The sequence below is a fragment of the Macaca nemestrina genome, chromosome 9 (assembly GCF_043159975.1).
Source record: "Macaca nemestrina isolate mMacNem1 chromosome 9, mMacNem.hap1, whole genome shotgun sequence".
Lineage (NCBI taxonomy): Eukaryota > Metazoa > Chordata > Mammalia > Primates > Cercopithecidae > Macaca > Macaca nemestrina.
In genome coordinates, this window is record NC_092133.1 from 94,119,849 (window position 1) to 94,140,024 (window position 20,176).

At 41.2% G+C, this 20,176-nt stretch overlaps 1 protein-coding gene and 1 long non-coding RNA gene across 21 annotated transcripts in view; one reads left to right on the forward strand and one right to left on the reverse strand.

The window, feature by feature from the left end:
* The window catches only part of LOC105499832 (uncharacterized), a 44,354-nt gene extending 25,452 nt beyond the window's left edge, over nt 1-18,902 (reverse strand). The window contains exons 1-4 of one of the 20 annotated variants that reach the window (XR_011608046.1): nt 17,618-18,902; nt 7,749-7,840; nt 5,816-5,953; nt 1-4,125 (exon numbers count right to left, since the gene is read on the reverse strand). The exon at nt 1-4,125 is cut by the window's left edge and continues 25,452 nt beyond it. Coding sequence is in view for 4 of the 20 variants with exons in the window: in XM_071070128.1 (XP_070926229.1) it covers nt 4,010-4,125; nt 5,816-5,929; nt 17,618-17,897 (510 nt within the window). In the remaining 16 variants the exon portion in view is untranslated. The other 19 variants (XR_011608048.1, XR_011608044.1, XR_011608056.1 and 16 more) reach the window with 19 other exon arrangements.
* Nucleotides 18,085-19,320, forward strand: LOC139356341 (uncharacterized). The gene is made up of 2 exons (XR_011608058.1): nt 18,085-18,215; nt 18,592-19,320. It is a non-coding gene; the product is annotated as an uncharacterized lncRNA (long non-coding RNA).
* Nucleotides 19,321-20,176: the final 856 nt, after the last annotated feature.

Consider the following 20,176-nt stretch of genomic DNA (forward strand, 5'->3'; position numbering starts at 1 on the left):
TGGATGAAGCTGGAAGCCATGACCCTCAGCAAACTAACACAGGAACAGAAAAACAAACACTGCATATTCTCACTCATAAGTGGGAGCTGAACAATAAGAACACATTTTACTACTATTACATCCTCTGAAGATGGTCTGTTTCTCTTAACAAAGGATATCTATACTTTGTAATTTTTTTCTCTCTCTAAAGGATTGTGGCTTCTCCTGTCTGTGCCATTTTAGGGTACAGGCTGACTAACTCACCTTGAAATGACCCACTCCATGTCCACACATGGTTGGTCCCTCCTATAAACTGTTTGTTACCACCCGTGGGTCCACTTGAGGGGAGGTGACCTCACAGAGTACTGCACCAGGAAAATCACCAACTGAAAGAATTGCTGAAACAATGTGTGTGTCTGGTTATTTCAAAGAATAAATATAAGTCAGTTGAAGGTGATAAGGTCGGTAACATCTTGAGGTGATAAAATGTCAGTAACATCTTAGATGACCAAGACTAATCCTGTGGAGCCCAAGAACATATTACAATATGGATTATCCCAGCAAAAGTATCACCCATAAGACAACAGCAAAAGACACTCAGGCTCAAATGTTAAATGTCCTCTCTTGATGTGTGAAAGCACACGACCAACAGGAGGCAAAAACATCAGGGAGACAAAGGTTTTGCTGCATATCTGTGGGCTTCAGTCTCCAGTGAGATACTCAGAGCCTACATCTCCTCTGTTACCACTGCTGCTTTTATTGTACAGCACATTTCCATATATGTTTAATTCTATTTTTTGAATTCTATACTTCATTGTTCTCTCAGTCATGAATCAACATTTCACTTTCAATTTCCAAGTATTTACAATACATGAAAATAAAAGTTATTTTATTTTTTATTTTTTGAGATGGAGTCTCCCTCTGTCACCCAGGCTGGAGCGCAGTGGCACAACGTCAGCTCACTGCAAGCTAGGCCTCCCAGGTTCATGCCATTCTCCTGCCTCAGCATCCCAAGTAGCTGAGACTACAGGCACCAGCCACCATGCCTGGCTAATTTTTTGTATTTTTAGTAGAGATGGGGTTTCACCGTGTTAGCCAGGATGGTCTCGATCTGACCTCGTGATCTAGGCTTGCCTTGGCCTCCCAAAGTGCTGGGATTACAAGCGTGAGCCACCGTGCCTGGTCTGAAAAGTTATTTTTTATATTCAGACTTTCATGCATATTTTTATTTATTCTTCTTTACAACGAATTTTCTAATCTCCAGAGCACAATCAGATAGTAGCTATATTGCAGTAAAGCTCAATTTATCAACTGATTAAACAATCATTGACCTCTTCATACTGTTAAATATACTTTTCTAAAATTGTGGGGGTTTTTTATTTGTACAAATCCATTTAATATTTTATACATTTTTACAGCAATTCTAATTTGGTTAAATTTTTAAAATATACTGTGCTGTAGAATCCTGACAACGTCTTTTTACATCCATGATGATGAACACATGGCATTCTCATCAACTCTATTAATGTGCTTAATAGTATTAGTGGATTCCCTAATGCTGAACCTCACTTGCGCTCCTGCCACAAAGGATGTCTGGTCATGCTACAATATCCTAATGTGTTGATACAATGGCTTCTAATATTTGTAAATTGTACTTTTACATCCATATGTCCTATTTGTCTGTGGTATTCTGCGTGTCTCAATCCAGTTAATGATCTTATATCACCCCAAAATTTTTGGGGTAATGTTTAACTACTTTATAACTCTTACACAGTTTAAGTGACATTTGTTTACCTTTCTTTTTTCTTTTTTATTTTTTTTGAGATGGCATCTCGCTCTGTCCCCGAGACTGGAGTGCAATGGCATGATCTCGGCTCACTGCAACCTCCGCCTCTGGGATTGAAGCTATTCTCCTGCCTCAGTCTCCCGAGTAGCTGGGATTACAGGCGCACACCACCACGCCTGGCTAATTTTTGTATTTTTAGTAAAGACAGGGTTTCACCATGTGGACCAGGCTGGTCTCAAGCTCTGGACCTCAGGTGATCTGCCTGCCTCGGCCTCCCGAAGTGCCAGGATTACAGGCATGAGCCACCGTGCCTGGCCTACTGAAACTTTTTATACTGGAACTTACTTGTGTATTAGAGCGCTCTTTTGATAAATATCTCTCTGATTTCTATTATTTCATTAACGTTTACCCCTGTTGATTCTAAATTGATGAACCACCTGACTGGTACTGTGTTCGTAATATCGTTAATCACAGTAAAAGTAGGTATTCTTTTAGAAAATCAAGGTTGAAAGCTTAAACACACACACACACACACACACACATACAAAGGGAACAAAATAAAACTTAACACCGATCCTCTCCATCCATTAATGGCATAAACACAGAAAGATAACCAAACAGACTAAATGAGAGAGCCAGATAATCAGACCAAAATTATATAGAGTAAACACATTTTTTAGAAACACACCAAAGGCACCCAGGTTGAGAAACTTGGATAGTCACATGCAAAGGACTAAAGAAAGACCCTTATGTTGCACGAGACACAAACATCAACACAAAATAAACTGAACACCTAAGTCTAATCCTGAAACCAAAAAAAACTCCTAGGAAAAAACATAGGGTGACTGTCTATTTTGGGGAAACCTGAATCTGTGCACACCAGTTGCAAAAAGAAAAAATTAAGGAGAATATAACGATAAATAATACGATAGCTTCGCCATCTCTCTTATTTCCCAATGGGACACAGAAATCACTGCTAACAAAAGCAAATATAAACATGTTAGACAAAGGACAACTTTAAAATTTCTAAACAAGGAGAAAACAACCCAAAGAAAAGGCATCCTGCAGATTGGGATAAAATTACGGAAAATCATGTATCTGAAAGGAACTGTTATCTAACATATACAAGAGACTAAAGGTACTAAGTGGGCAAAAAGACAAAACAACTAAAAACTATATTTATCCAAACAATCTGCTACTGGAATAAAAATATAAAGGCTACCCAATGGACGGAATGAGGGAGTCCCATATGCCACCCAAATGTATATACAGGGAACACATTTTTCAAAATAACAAAAAAAGGCACAATGGCAAAAGGAAAGTCTGTTCAATAAACAATTTTGAGCAAACTGGATAACCACATGAAAAACAGTGAAATAGGACAAAAGTCAAGGTAAATTACACTGAAGTCCTAAACTAAACCTTGAAACCACTTACTTCTCTCAGGAAAACACAGAGTGAGAGTATACTTTAGAAGACTAATCTACACACACAAGTTGCAAAATGTAAAATACAAAAAGAAAAATTAGAAGAAAAAAACCCATAGACAATGCCATGGTTTGGCAATCTTTTTCACTGTTTTTAATTGCACACAAAAGTCACCACTAATATATAAACATGTGGGACTATGGAAAACATTGGCTCTTATGTAGTGAAAAGGAAACAATGAACCAGAAGAGAAAGCATCTCACAGATTGAAAGAAAACTAGGGAAAATCCTGTCTTTGAAAGGGGTCATTATAAAACATGTGTAAGAAACTAACAGTACTATGTGAGGGAAAAACAAAAAGAAACAAAAATACCCAAGTTAAGTCTGGGCAAATGACCTGAATAGATATGTCTGAAAAGTAGATGTGAAATTGACTCACAGGTAAAAGAAAAGCTTCTCCAAAGCTCTAATCCTCACAAGAATGTCAAGGAAAACCACACTGAGATACCACTTCCATCCACATAGAATGAATGTTACCGAAAACAAAAAAAAATAAATAAATGAATAAAAGTTTGAAAAGGAAACCACCAGTATAGACTTGCAGAAACTCTTCTCATACACTATTGGTGGGAATGTCTATTTGTACACAGACTAGGAAAAACAGCTGGAAGCTCCTCAAACAAAGTAAAAACACCATTTCATCTAGCCACCCACCACTGGCTGTACATTTACAGCCAATGAAATTCCTATGTGGAAGAGCTACCCGCCTTGCCCTGTATACTGTAGTACTCATAATAGCCAAGATAGGAAATACACCTAACTTTTCATCCATTGATGAAGGGATGAGGAAACTGCAATGTTCATCCAGAATGGAATATTCTTCAACCATAGAAATGGGTGAAATCTAGTCATTTGCAGCCATGTGGAAAAACCTGGGGGACATTATGTTAAATGAAATGAGCCAGGCAGAGAAAGGCATATACTGCATAATCTCACGCATATGGAATCTAAAACACACGCATGTGGAATCTAAAATACTTGACCTCATAGAAGTACAAAGTTCAACAGTGGTTACCAGAGTCTGGGGAGAAGAGGGGGCCTGGGCAGGGATTGGTGATGGGTACAAAGTTACACTTAGAAAACTGAGATCAATCCGGCCCTTCTCTTCTATAGCAGGGTGACTAGGGTTAATATTGTAGCGAATTTTTCAAATAGCTGGAAAGGATGCTGAATATCCTCTCCATAGTCAAGTAACACTTAGAGGACTTCATAGACGCTAAATACTGTGATTTGATCAATATGCTAGGTGTACCTATATCAAAATGGCCCCTGCACCCTCTAGTTATATACATACACTCTAGGGCGATTTCTTTAAAAAAAAAAAAAAAAGATGCCAATGATGCTAAAATTCACATGGAACCATGAAACATCCTGAATTTCTAAAACAATCCTGGAAATACAAAGCACATGGGATGCATCACTGTCCTCCATTTCAAAATATATTGAAAAGCTAGTTATCTAAACAATAGATGACTGGCATTAAGTAAGAAACCCAAACCAACAGACAGAATAAGGAAGCTCAATCACAAACCCAAATTCCTAGGTAGTGTACACATTTTGTAAAAGAACACCAAAAAACACAATGAAGAAAGGGGAATCTGTTTAATAAATTGTTTTGAAAATTGGATATTCCTATGTAAAATAATAAAATAGGACCCCTGTTGTATAAAAGCCACAACAATCAACTCAAATGAATTAGAAACTCATACACAAAACTTGAAAGCATCAAGCTCCTCCAATGAGAAGACATACGGTGTGGGTATATTTAGGTCAGCGTGGATCTGTGTTCACAGTATGCCAAAACAAAACAAAAAATACAGGGGGAAAACTCATGGGTGATGGATTAGTTTGGTTATAATTTGATTTTCTTCATCAGTCACCTACATCACAGGGAACCAAGAAAACAGACACATGTGGGACTCATCACACTCTAGAGTTTGTGCCCAAGCAGATTAAAAAAAAAATGAAAAAAAATTAAAAATTATCCTGAAGTTTACAAGAAAGGTTTCAGCAAACACACATCTGAAAAAAGATTGTCTTCAAAATGTCTAAGCAACTAACATTACTTACTAGCAAAAACACAAAAGAGAAACTAATAACCAAACAAAATGGGGCAAAATAACCTGAATAGACATTTCTGCAAAGAAGACATAACATTGAAAACAAGTTTTTAAAACTTGGATAACATCACAAATGATGAGAAAGATGTAAATCAAAACAGCACACATATCATCTCACTATAATTCAAATGGATGTTACCAAAGCGATAAAATATATTAAAAGAGACAAAAATGCTGGTGTAAATTTCCAGAAAGGAACTCATTTGATAAGAATGTTAATTAGTGTACATACTACAGAAACCAGTGGGAGGTTCCTCCAAAAATTAAACCTACAACTACCACTGCAGTGGTAGTTCTAACAATTCAACTACTAGAATTCGCTAATAATTCTACTACTAAGTACACTTTCAGTGCAAAAGAAATGAGTCCATGCAAGAGATATCTGCCATCCTATGTGGACTGCAGCACTATTCACAATTGCCAAGATAAAGGATAAACTTACCTGTCCATCCACAGATGAAGGGATAAAGTAACTGTGGTGGGTGTACACGAATAGAATATTCTTCAGCCAGAAAAACAGAATGAAATTTCATCATTTGGAGCCACACTGTTGAACCTGGAGGACATCATGGTAAATGACCTAAGCCAGGCAGAGAAAGAAAAACTTTGCCACATCTCACTCACGTAGAATCCAAAATAAAAGTCTTTATTGCATAGATCTAGAGAACACAATAGTGGCTACTAGATATTGGGGGGAAGAGGGGGCATGGGCAGGGATCAGAAATAGGTGCAAAGTTACACTTAGATGAATGAGATGTTCCTCTCTGTTCCACAGTACAGTGACTAGAGGTTAACACAACATTATACCTTTTTCACAAAATCTGGAAAAAAAGATTCCAAATGTTTTCACCACAAAGAAATTAACAACTGTTTGTGATAATACAGACTCTTGAAAATGCAAGATTCCAAATTGTTTTCACCACAAAGAAATGAACAACTGTTTGTGACAACAGAGACTCTAAATATCCTGATTTTACCATTCCTCTGTGTCTGCATTAACCAAAACGCCCCATTCTAACTTCCCCCATTGTATAACTTTACTATGTGGCCAACCTTTTGAAAAATATGTAAATACGCAAGGCTAAAATTCATATGGACCACAAAACACCCTGAATTTCCAAAGCAATCCTGAGAAATCCAAACTACATCAGTTGTGTCACACTTCCCGAATTTAAATTTCATTGAAAAGCTAAGGACCCCATTACACACAGAGCAGTGGAACAGATTAGAGAACCCCGACGTAAACCTGCACCCCAAACAGCATCTGATCTTCAACAAAATCCACACAACTAAGCTTTGGAGAAAGGACTCCCTCCTCTCAATAGATGGCGCTGGGATAAATGTCTAGCCAGTTGCAGAAGAAAAACTGGCGGGCCCCTGTGTCTCATCATGTGCAGAAATTAACTCAAGATGAATGAAATATGTAAATGCAAGACCTCAAACTATGAAAAGCCTGCAAGAGAACCTAGGAAATACCCTTCTTCACAGAGGATTTGGCAGAGCATGGATATGCCTAAGTCCCCAAAAGCAAGTGCAACTAAAACAATTATTGACAAGTAGGACCTAATATACAAAAGAGCTGCTGCACAGCAGAATAAATTACCAACAGAGTAAACAGACAGCCTACACAACGGGAGAAAATGTTCCCACATATGCACCTGATGAAGTCTAATATCGAGAATGTACCTCAAATATGTTAAGTAAATAAATCAGCAAAACAAAAACTCAATGAAGAAAAAGGGCAAGGGGCATGAAAACACGCCATCTCAAAGGTTTACAGCTACCAACGGACAGGACAACATTTCTCTACCTCAGTAATCATCAGAAAAATGCAAAGCAAAAGGTCCATGAGACAGCATTTTACATTTGTCAGAATGAAAATTATGACACAGTCCACAAGAATGAATGCCGGTGAGGCAGGGGAGGAGAGGGATGCTGGTCGGCTGTTGGTGGAAATGCAAACCAGTTCAGACACCATGGAAAGCAATGTGGGGATTTCTCAAATAATTTTCTCCACATCACTAATCCTCACAAAAATGTCCATGAAAACCACACCAAGATTCCATCTCATTCCTCTCAGAATGAATACTATCAAAAACAAACAAAACAAAATGTTTGAAGGTGATAGCCAGTATAAATTTACAGAAGGGTAACCTCTTACACGCTATTGGTGGGTTTGTAAATTAGTATATACACTATGAAAAAACAGCTAGAGGTTCCTGAAAAAATTCACAGTAGAACTACCATGTCAGCTTGCAGCCCCCACCACTGGTTCCACATTTGAAGCAGTTGAAATCTAGGTTGAAGAGAACTATCTGCCTTCCCATGGGTACTAAAGCACTTGTAGCTGTGACCAAGGTACAGAACCAACCTACCTGTCCGTACACAGCTGCAGGGATGAAGAAACTGCTGTACAGATGCACCATGAAATATGTTTCAGCCACAAAGCTTTGGGAAATCCTGCCATCTGCAGCCACATAAAGAAATCTGGAGAACATCAGGTCTAAAAAATGAGCCTGGTAGAGAAAGTCCCATGCCATGTGATCGCAGGCATGTAGACTGAAAAAAGTTTTGTCTCCTAGAAGTAGAAAGTTCAATAGGGGTTACCAGAGGCTGCCGGGGAGGTGGAGGGGGTCTGGGAAGGAATCAGTAATGGGTACAAACTTACTCTCAGAAAACAGTAATCAATTCTGGTCTTCCATTCCACAGCAGGGTGACTAGCCTTAACACTAATGTATCATATGTTTCAAAGTAGCTAGAAGGAAAGATTCTGAATATTGTTACCACTCAAAAAATATTAACTATATGAGGTATAGAGATGTTAAATAACCCGACTTTATCATTACTCAACATATACATGTATCAAAATCTTCCTTGTACCCTCTAATTATATACATTTAGTATATAGCAAATAGTGTTTTAAGAAATATAAAGAAACAATGCCAAAATTTATGCAGAAATGTGAAACACCCTGAATTTCCAAAGCTATCCTGAGAAATACAAACCATACAGGATGCATCACATTCCCTGAGTTCTAATTAAATGAAAATCCCTAGTTAACCAACCCATATGTTACTGGCATACACAGAGAAACACAGACCAATAAGCAAAATGAGGACACTCGATAATAAATTTATATAGAGTGAACAAATAACAAATGTATATAGAGTGAACACATTTTTCAAAACACCACCAAAATGACACAATGGAAAAGGTTTCAAAAACTAGATATCCATATGCAAAAGAAAAATACAAGACTTTTATGGTACTAAATACACAATAATCAACTCAAAAGGATTAATGATTATACACAAAACTTGCAACCATAAAGTTACTATAAAGACAACCTCAGGTGTGCATATACTTAGGGATGTGCATATACTCGGATGTATGCTCACTTTTTGCTCATGTATGCAAAAAGTAACAAAAATACAAGGGAAAAAAATAATTGACAATGAACTCCTTTGCTGATTTTGTTTTTCCTTGATTAGTAAACAACAGCACAGCTAACCAAGAAATTATACACATTTGGGACCACGTCAAACCAAAGAGTTTGGGCCCAGCAAAGGAAACAATGAACACAATGAAAAAGTATACTAAAAATTATAAGAAAAGTTTGGGCAGACAGAAGACAGGTGATTTCTGCATTTTCAACTGAGGTACTGGGTTCATCTCACTAGGGAGTGCGGGACAATCAGTGCTGGTCAGCTGCTGCAGCCAGAGCAGCGAGAGCTGAAGCAGGGCGAGGCATCGCCTCACCTGGGAAGCTCAAGGGGGAAGGGAATCCCTTTTCCTAGCCAGGGGAACTGAGACACACAACACCTGGAAAATCGGGTAACTCCCACCCCAATACTGCACTCTACCAAGGATCTTAGCAAACAGGCACACCAGGAGATTATATCCCACACCTGGCTGGGAGGGTCCCACGCCCACGGAGCCTCCCTCATTGCTAGCACAGCAGTCTGCAATCTCGCGGCAAGGCAGCAGCAAGGCTGGGGGAGGGTCGCCCGCCATTGCTGAGGCTTAAGTAGATAAAGCCACTGGGAAGCTCGAACTCGATGGAGCTCACAGCAGCTCAAGGAGTCCTGCTTGTCTCTGTAGACTCCACCTCTGGGGACAGGGCACAGCTAAACAACAACAACAACAACAACAGCAGCTGAAACCTCTGCAGATGCAAACGACTCTGTCTGACAGCTTTGAAGAGAGCAGTGGATCTCCCAACACGGAAGATGAGATCTGAGAACGGACAGACTGCCTGCTCAAGTGGGTTCCTGACCCCTGAGTAGCCTAACTGGGAGACATCCCCCACTAGGGACAGACCGACACCCCACACCTCACATGGTGGAGTACACCCCTGAGAGGAAGCTTCCAAAGCAAGAATCAGACACGTACACTCGCTGTTCAGCAATATTCTATCTTCTGCAGCCTCTGCTGCTGACACCCAGGCAAACAGGGTCTGGAGTGGACTTCAAGCAATCTCCAACAGACCTACAGCTGAGGGTCCTGACTGTTAGAAGGAAAACTAACAAAAAGGAAGGACACCCACACCAAAACCCCATCAGTACGTCACCATCATCAAAGATCAGAGGCAGATAAAACCACAAAGATGGGGAAAAAGCAGGGCAGAAAAGCTGGAAATTCAAAAAATAAGAGCGCATTGCCCCCTGCAAAGGAACGCAGCTCACCGCCAGCAACGGATCAAAGCTGGACGGAGAATGACTTTGATGAGATGAGAGAAGGCGGCTCCAGTCCATCAAACTTCTCAGAACTAAAGAAGGAATTACATACCCAGCGCAAAGAAACTAAAAATCTTGAAAAAAGAGTGGAAGAATTGATAACTAGAATAATTAATACAGAGAAGGCCATAAACGAATTGACAGAGATGAAAACCATGACACAAGAAATACGTGACAAATGCACAAGCTTCAGTAACCGACTCGATCAACTGGAAGAAAGAGTATCAGCGATTGAGGATCAAATGAATGAAATGAAGCAAGAAGAGAAACCTAAAGAAAAAAGAAGAAAAAGAAATGAACAAAGCCTGCAAGAAGTATGGGACTATGTAAAAAGACCAAATCTACGTCTGATTGGGGTGCCTGAAAGTGAGGGGGAAAACAGAACCAAGTTGGAAAACACTCTGCAGGATATCATCCAGGAGAACTTCCCCAATCCAGTAGGGCAAGCCAACATTCAAATTCAGGAAATACAGAGAACGCCACAAAGATACTCCTCGAGAAGAGCAACTCCAAGACACATAATTGCCAGATTCACCAAACTTGAAATGAAGAGAGAAAGGTCGGGTTACCCACAAAGGGAAGCCCATCAGACTAACAGCAGATCTCTCAGCAGAAACTCTACAAGCCAGAAGAGAGTGGGGGCCAATATTCAGCATTCTTAAAGAAAAGAATTTTAAACACAGAATTTCATATCCAGCCAAACTAAGTTTCATAAGTGAAGGAGAAATAAAATCCTTTACAGATAAGCAAATGCTTAGAGATTCTGTCACCACCAGGCCTACCTTACAAGAGACCCTGAAGGAAGCACTAAATATGGAAAGGAACAACCGGTACCAGCCATTGCAAAAACATGCCAAAATGTAAAGACCATCGAAGCTAGGAAGAAACTGCATCAACTAACGAGCAAAATAACCAGTTAATATCATAATGGCAGGATTAAGTTCACACATAACAATATTAACCTTAAATGTAAATAGACTAAATGTTCCAATGAAAAGACAAAGACTGGCAAACTGGATAAAGAGTCAAGACCCATCAGTCTGCTGTATTCAGGAGACCCATCTCACATGCAGAGACATACATAGACTCAAAATAAAGGGATGGAGGAAGATCTACCAAGCAAATGGAGAACAAAAAAAAGCAGGGGTTGCAATACTAGTCTCTGATAAAACAGACTTTAAACCATCAAAGATCAAAAGAGACAAAGAAGGCCATTACATAATGGTAAAGGGATCAATTCAACAGGAGGAGCTAAGTACCCTAAATATATATGCACCCAATACAGGAGCACCCAGATTCATAAAGCAAGTCCTTAGAGACTTACAAAGAGACTTAGACTCCCATACAATAATAATGGGAGACTTCAACACCCCACTGTCAACATTAGACAGATCAACGAGACAGAAATTAACAAGGATATCCAGGAATTGAACTCATCTCTGCAGCAAGCAGACCTAATAGACATCTACAGAACTCTCCACCCCAAATCAACAGAATATACATTCTACTCAGCACCACATCACACTTATTCCAAAATTGACCACATAATTGGAAGTAAAGCACTCCTCAGCAAATGTACAAGAACAGAAATTATAACAAACTGGCTCTCAGACTACAGTGCAATCAAACTATAACTCAGGACTAAGAAACTCAATCAAAACTGCTCAACTACATGGAAACTGAATAACCTACTCCTGAATGACTACTGGGTACATAACGAAATGAAGGCAGAAATAAAGATGTTCTTTGAAACCAACGAGAACAAAGATACAACATACCAGAATCTCTGGGACACATTTAAAGCAGTGTGTAGAGGGAAATTTAGAGCACTAAATGCCCACAAGAGAAAGCAGGAAAGATCTAAAATTGACACTCTAACATCGCAATTAAAAGAACTAGAGAAGCAAGAGCAAACACATTCAAAAGCTAGCAGAACGCAAGAAATAACTAAGATCAGAGCAGAACTGAAGGAGATAGAGACACAAAAAACCCTTCAAAAAATCAATGAATCCAGGAGTTGGTTTTTTGAAAAGATCAACAAAATTGATAGACCGCTAGCAAGACTAATAAAGAAGAAAAGAGAGAAGAATCAAATAGACGCAATAAAAAATGATAAAGGGGATATCACCACTGACCTCACAGAAATTACAAACTACCATCAGAGAATACTATAAACACCTCTATACAAATAAACTAGAAAATCTAGAAGAATTGGATAACTTCTTGGACACTTACACTCTCCCAAGAATAAACCAGGAAGAAGCTGAATTCCTGAAGTAGCAGGCTCTGAAATTGAGGCAATAATTAATAGCCTACCAACCAAAAAAAGTCCAGGACCAGATGGATTCACAGCTGAATTCTACCAGAGGTACAAGGAGGAGCTGGTACCATTCCTTCTGAAACTATTCCAATCAATAGAAAAAGAGGGAATCCTCCCTAACTCATTTTATGAGGCCAACATCATCCTGATACCAAAGCCTGGCAGAGACACAACAAAAAAAGAGAACTTTAGACCAATATCCCTGATGAACATCGATGCAAAAATCCTCAATAAAATACTGGCAAACCGGATCCAGCAGCACATCAAAAAGCTTATCCACCATGATCAAGTGGGCTTCATCCCTGGGATGCAAGGCTGGTTCAACATACGCAAATCAATAAACGTAATCCAGCATAAAAACAGAACCAAAGACAAAAACCACATGATTATCTCAATAGATGCAGAAAAGGCCTTTGACAAAATTCCACAGCCCTTCATGCTAAAAACGCTCAATAAATTCGGTATTGATGGAATGCATCTCAAAATAATAAGAGCTATTTATGACAAACCCACAGCCAATATCATAGTGAATGGGCAAAAACTGGAAAAATTCCCTTTGAAAACTGGCACAAGACAAGGATGCCCTCTCTCACCACTCCTATTCAACATAGTGTTGGAAGTTCTGCTTAGGGCAATCAGGCAAAAGAAAGAAATAAAGGGTATTCAGTTAGGAAAAGAAGAAGTCAAATTGTCCCTGTTTGCAGATGACATGATTGTATATTTAGAAAACCCCATTGTCTCAGCCCCAAATCTCCTTAAGCTGATAAGAAACTTCAGCAAAGTCTCAGGATACAAAATCAATGTGCAAAAATCACAAGCATTCTTATACACCAGTAACAGACAAACAGAGAGCCAAATCTTGAATGAACTTCCATTGACAATTGCTTCAAAGAGAATGAAATACCTAGGAATCCAACTTACAAGGGATGTAAAGGACCTCTTCAAGGAGAACTACAAACCACTGCTCAGTGAAATAAAAGAGGACACAAACAAATGGAAGAACATACCATGCTCATGGATAGGAAGAATCAATTTCGTGAAAATGGCCATACTGCCCAAAGTAATTTATAGATTCATGCCATCCCCATCAAGCTACCAATGAGTTTCTTCACAGAATTGGAAAAAACTGCTTTAAGTTCATATGGAACCAAAAAAGAGCCCGCATTGCCAAGACAATCCTAAGTCAAAAGAACAAAGCTGGAGGCATCACGCTACCTAACTTCAAACTATACTACAAGGCTACAGTAACCAAAACAGCATGGTACTGGTACCAAAACAGAGATATAGACCAATGGAACAGAACAGAATCCTCAGAAATAATACCACACATCTACAGCCATCTGATCTTTGACAAACCTCAGAAAAACAAGAAATGGGGAAAGGATTCCCTATTTAATAAATGGTGCTGAGAAAATTGGTTAGCCATAAGTAGAAAGCTGAAACTGGATCCTTTCCTTACTCCTTATATGAAAATTAACTCAAGATGGATTAGAGACTTAAATGTTAGACCTAATACCATAAAAACCCTAAAAGATAACCTAGGTAATACCATTCAGGACATAGGCATGGGCAAGGAGTTCATATCTAAAACACCAAAAGCAATGGCAACAAAAGCCAAAATTGACAAATGGGATCTAATTAAACTAAAGAGCTTCTGCACAGCAAAAGAAACTACCATCAGAGTGAACAGGCAACCTACAGAATGGGAGAAAATTTTTGCAATCTACTCATCTGACAAAGGGCTAATATCCAGAACCTACAAAGAACTCAAACAAATGTACAAGAAAAAAAGAAACAACCCCATCAAAAAGTGGGCAAAGGATATGAACAGACATTTCTCAAAAGAAGACATTCATACAGCCAACAGACACATGAAAAAATGCTCATCATCACTGGCCATCCGAGAAATGCGAATCAAAACCACAATGAGATACCATCTCACACCAGTTAGAATGGCAATCATTAAAAAGTCAGGAAACAACAAGTGCTGGAGAGGATGTGGAGAAATAGGAACACTGTTACACTGCTGGTGGGATTGTAAACTAGTTCAACCATTATGGAAAACAGTATGGCGATTCCTCAAGGATCTAGAACTAGAAGTACCATATGACCCAGCCATCCCATTACTGGGTATATACCCAAAGGATTATAAATCATGCTGCTATAAAGACACATGCACACGTATGTTTATTGCGGCACTATTCACAACAGCAAAGACTTGGAATCAACCCAAATGTCCATCAGTGACAGACTGGATTAAGAAAATGTGGCACATATACACCACGGAATACTATGCAGCCATAAAAAAGAATGAGTTTGTGTCCTTTGTAGGGACATGGATGCAGCTGGAAACCATCATTCTCAGCAAACTATCGCAAGAACAGAAAACCAAACACCGCATGTTCTCACTCATAGGTGGGAACTGAACAATGAGATCACTTGGACTCGGGAAGGGGAACATCACACACCGGGGCCTATCATGGGGAGGGGGTAGGGGGGAGGGATTGCATTGGGTTTTTTACCTGATGTAAATGACGAGTTGATGGGTGCTGATGAGTTGATGGGTGCTGACGAGTTGATGGGTGCAGCATGCCAACATGGCACAAGTATACATATGTAACAAACCTGCACGTTATGCACATGTACCCCAGAACTTACAGTATAATAATAAAAAAAAAAAAAAAGAAAAGTTTGGGCAAACATACAGTGAATAAGTGGTTATTTTTGAAAAGGTACAAGCCAGTAATACTACCAGCTAGCAGAAAAGCAAACAAACAAACAAACAAACAAACAGAAACATAACCAGTCCAAAATGGGGCAAATAACCTGAGGAGCTATTTGTGCAAAGAAGACAGGAAACTGACCCAACGTTTACAAAAACGTGGTTAACACTACTACTCATGGAAAAAAGGTAGATCAAAACCACACTCTGATCTCATCTCACTCCAACTAGAATGAATATTACAAAAAGATAAAAATATTTAAAAGATAATTCCTGGTATAAATTTCTAGAAAGTGGAACTGTTTGTGGAAATGTAAATTAGTATTAACACTACAAAAAACAGTTGGGGGTCCTGCAAATAATAGAAAAACAAGAAATAACATACCATCTAGCACTACTGAATATGCATTCAACCTACCTGTTCATTCACAGATAAAGGGATCAAGAAATTCTCATATACATATACTAGGGAATATTATTTGGCCATCAAAATAATGAAACAGTGTCATTTAGAGCAACCCAGAAGAACCTGGAAAACATTATGTTAAATGTAATGAGTTATGCCTAGAAAGACAAACACTGCAGGATACTACTCATGTGAAATCTTAAGATGTTTATCTTAAAGAAGTAGGAAGCACAATATTGGTTACCAGGGTCTGGGAGATAGAGGGGGAATGGGGAACGATTGGTTAAGGAAACAAAGTTACCTTAACTTTATAGGAATAAATCTAAGTGTTCTCCTCCTCAGCCTGGTGACTGGAGTTAACAAGATTACATTTTTTTAAAGAGCAAGAAGGTAGAATTTTGAATGTTCTCTACACACACAGAAAAAATACCTAGATGAGAGAATAGACATCCTGAAGTACCCTAATTTGATCATTACCCAATCTACATGTATGAAAATGTACCCCTAATTATGGACCTTTATGTTGTGAAAAAATGTTAAAAGAAATAAATACATATTGCTAAAAATCACAGGAAACCACAAAAGTAATGAATATCTAAAGGAATCCTGAGAAATACAATCAAAGCGAGGACCCACAATGCTTGATATCAAATTACACTGCCAGGTTGTAGTTATGCAGCAGATATATGGTACTTGCATAAAAACAAATACCTAGAACTATGGACAAAAACAAGGAGGACAAAAACATGGCCAACACAAATATGGACATAGTCAACCGACTTTGATAAAGAACATCACAATGTGGAAGAAATACCCTGGAAGAAAAACCTCATTGACAATTAAGTGCTTTGTCACTGATATATATTTTCTTATATGGGTGACCAAAATTACATGCATGAAACGCAAAAATAAACATATGGGACTACATTAACCTGAAAAGTTTCTACACAGCAAAGAAAACTACTTTCCAAATTAAAAAAAAGTATCCTATAGATTAGGCAAAAACTTCAGGCAATCAGGTAATTCATGAAGAGTTGTCATCTAATGTGTACACACACAAAAAAAACACTACAAAGTAGCAAAATAATCCAATCTAATATGTCGCAAAGAACCTGAACAATTCTGCGCAGACATAAAATCTAACAACAGATAAGGGATAAGGTCCTCAAAATTAACTATTCATTAGAAAACTGTAATTCAAAACCACACGCAGATAATCTCACACTTATTGAATACTCCTAGAAATTTTTTTCAAAATAGGAGGGGCCGGGAGCGGTGGCTCGCACCCGTAATCCTAGCACTTTGGGAGGCTAAGGCGGGAGGATCACCCGAGGTCAGGAGTTTGAGACCAGCCTGACTAATATAGTGAAACCTGTCTTTACTACAAATACAAAAATTAGCCAGGCATGGTGGTGGGCGCCTGTAGTTCCAACTACTTCAGAGGCTAAGACAGGAGAATTGCTTGAAACTGAGAGGCAGAGGTTGCAGTGAGCCGAGATGGCGCCACTGCACTCTACCTGGGAGACAGAGCGAGACTCTATCTCAAAAAAAAAAAAAAAAAAAAAAAGGAATGTGGGTGTGCTTTTCGAAAAAGGGGAACTCATACATACACTGTAGGTGGAAATGAAAACTACGATACACACTATGGAAAACAGCTAAATAGCTAGAGACTCCTCAAAGAATTGAAACTACAGCTGTAGTTGCTCTAGCAAGGTCTCTTTCTAACGGTCCTGGGGCATCAAAAATAACCCTAGACCCCAGCTCAGAGTCCCGTGGGGCTCACAGGGACCCGGGTCCCGCGCTTCACCGCCGGCTCTGGGCCAGGGCGCTCCTGTACACTGAACGCGGGTCGGACAGGGGCATAGCCTTCCTGTCTGGGATGCAGACGTTGCCGCGGCCAAGGCCCCACAACCGACCCCACGTAGACAACTCGGGCCCAGATGCCTACCAAGAAGTCAGACCCCGAAAGCAGGGAGCGGCCAGAAAGGAGCAGAGAGCTGCCAGGAAGGTGCAGGGAGGCCAGGAGGGTTCCCGGCGGGGTCCATGCCCCCGCCACTTACCTCCAAGACCTGCCTCTTCCTCCACGGTCACATAGAAACCACCACCGCTTCTCCGAACCTCGCTCTGACCACGCAACTGCTGCTGCTGCTGGAACCGCGCACGAAGCGCAGTCTCGGCTTCCAGGGGAATGCGGGCTGGCGGCGTCCCTCGCGCCAGGCTGAAGCACCACCCCTTCTTAAAGGGGCCGCGGCTCGGATTGGCCAGAAGCAGCTTGCCTTGCGGCATAGGCGGAGCCTCTGCCCACCCACAGGGTTGGACGAAAGGCCCCCAGTCTCTCATCCTCCCCGGCTCTAAGGCCCTGGAGGTCGCAGGAGCCTCCCTATGACCCCAGCCCCGAGATCGGCTCCCTAGCGCCTGGGACCTGCCCCTGCCCTCCTCTGGACCTCAGCTTCACCATCCGCAAAGGAAGCGGCCTGGCCGGAGCTCTGGGGTCCCTCAAACTCGGCGCCTCAGGATCTAGGATGGGCTCCCCTGACCCTCTGCAGAGGGGGCCCAGAGAACCACCGAAAGCTGGGAGCTGGAGGGACAGTACCGAGGGCAGCAGGGCCTCCCCGGCCTCACTGTCCGCATCCATCCTGTGGGAGCCCGGCGGCCTCGGTAGGCCCCAGACAACCGCGGCCTCACCAGGGCTGCCTGGGTCACCAGGCTCCCCAGAAGGCAGGCAGGGGCCCTGGGGTACGGTGCCACCTCAGCTTCCCTCTGCGTCAGCGCCTGCGACGGGCCCTGCGGACTCCAGACCCGCCCCTTCCCAGAGAGGGGGACCCGCATTGGTCTCTGTGACGCCCACGGGAGGGGCCGTACTGACCTCTCCCAGGGAACTGGGGGTGAGGCAGGGGGAATCCCAGCCACGTCTTGAAGCTCGCTGCGCCCCTCAACCCCAGAAAGCACGCAGGAGCAAAGGAAAGGAAGGAGAGCCCATACATTTTCAATCTTCCATTTCCTTGTTTTCTTTTTTCTTCCCCCCCTCCAAAAGGAAAGACAGTGTAGCTTCGTCGCCTGTACATCATCCATTCCCCAGGGCCGTGGTGCAGATCCAGCTCTCTGCTTGCCTTTGGCCTGCCCAGGTGAGGTATACGGCTGCCACAGCGCTGAGGTCAAGCCTGGCTGGGGCGCACAGGCCGCTGCGGGTGCTGGCTGCGTGGCTCCTGGGAGGTGGAACAAGAGGGTGCCCCAGACCCTGGCTGCAGAGCTCTTGATGTCATGCCCGGCGCCCTCCATCCACTGCCTCCGGGCAGCGCTCCAGAGCCCCATCCGGGGCAAGAAGTCTATCACTTCGTCCGTCATTCGTTGGAAAAAATCAAAAGCACATCATGATCCCTGGAACAATCACTGAAAAATACGTCAGAAATAGAGCAAAATAATAAAATAGGATTGTAAATGCCACACTGAAATAAGTTTATTTTAAAAATGGTAGTCAATGGAAAAACAGGATCAGAAGACAGGAGAGAGGAAAAACAAATAGTTATCTGACTGAAACAGAATTAGAAATTAACAACAGAAAGAAATATTGGACATCTGAAAATATGTGAAAATTTAACAACCCACCTCTAAATCATTGGATCAAAAAAGAAACCACAAGATAAATTTGAAAATATTTCAAGCTGCACTCCAGTCTGGGTAATGGACTGAGACCCTGTTTGTAAGAAAACAAAGCAAAATAATCTCAAAAAGCTATAAAATTAAATGCCAACTTTCCTCTGTCCCCAAACTCTCCGTGACTCTCTCTTGTCCTCAGAGTGAAGCACATGCTTCTCATTGTGGGCTCCAGGACCTAGGTGGCCTGACCAGTGCAGACCCTGTCACCGTCTCCTCCTCTGCCCACTCGCCCACACTATCACGCTGTCCAGTCACATAGACTCTTTATTTTTCCAAATGCCAAGCTCCTGATCACCCCTGGGCCTTTGCCTTTGCAGTTTCCCCTGCCAGGACCAGTCTTTCCCCAGACCTTCCTATTCCTGCCTCTTCCTGGCTTGGCTGCCTCTTTCTGATGCTTCAGGCCTCAGCCCAAATGTCACCTCTTTGGAGAGGACTTCCTTGAAATCCCTGCCTAACAGCCCCTATCATGGTCGACACTTTTCTTTTTGGACTTAGGTTTTGACATAAAGAAGTTTCGGCCGGGCGCGGTGGGTCACGCCTGTTATCCCAGCACTTTGGGAGGCCGAAGCGAGCAGATTACAAGGTCAGGAGATCGAGACCATCCTGGCTAACACGGTGAAATCCTGTCTCTACTAAAAATGCAAAAATTAGCCAGGCGTGGTGGCGGGTTCCTGTAGTCTCAGCTACTCAGGAGGCTGAGGCAGGAGAATGGTGTGAATCCGGGGGGCAGAACTTGCAGTGAACCGAGATCACCCCATTGCACTCCAGCCTGGGTGACAGAGCGAGACTCCGTCTCAAAAATAAAAAGAAAAAAAAGTTGTTTCGTAAAAATGACTTGGGCAGCTATCATCTATTTAAAAGGTCTGACTTTGGTGAAATAACTTGGGCTTTCCTGTCCTTTGAGTTTTGATAAAACAACTGTAAAACCATCTGCCTTTTTTTCTTTTTTCTTTTTTTCTTTT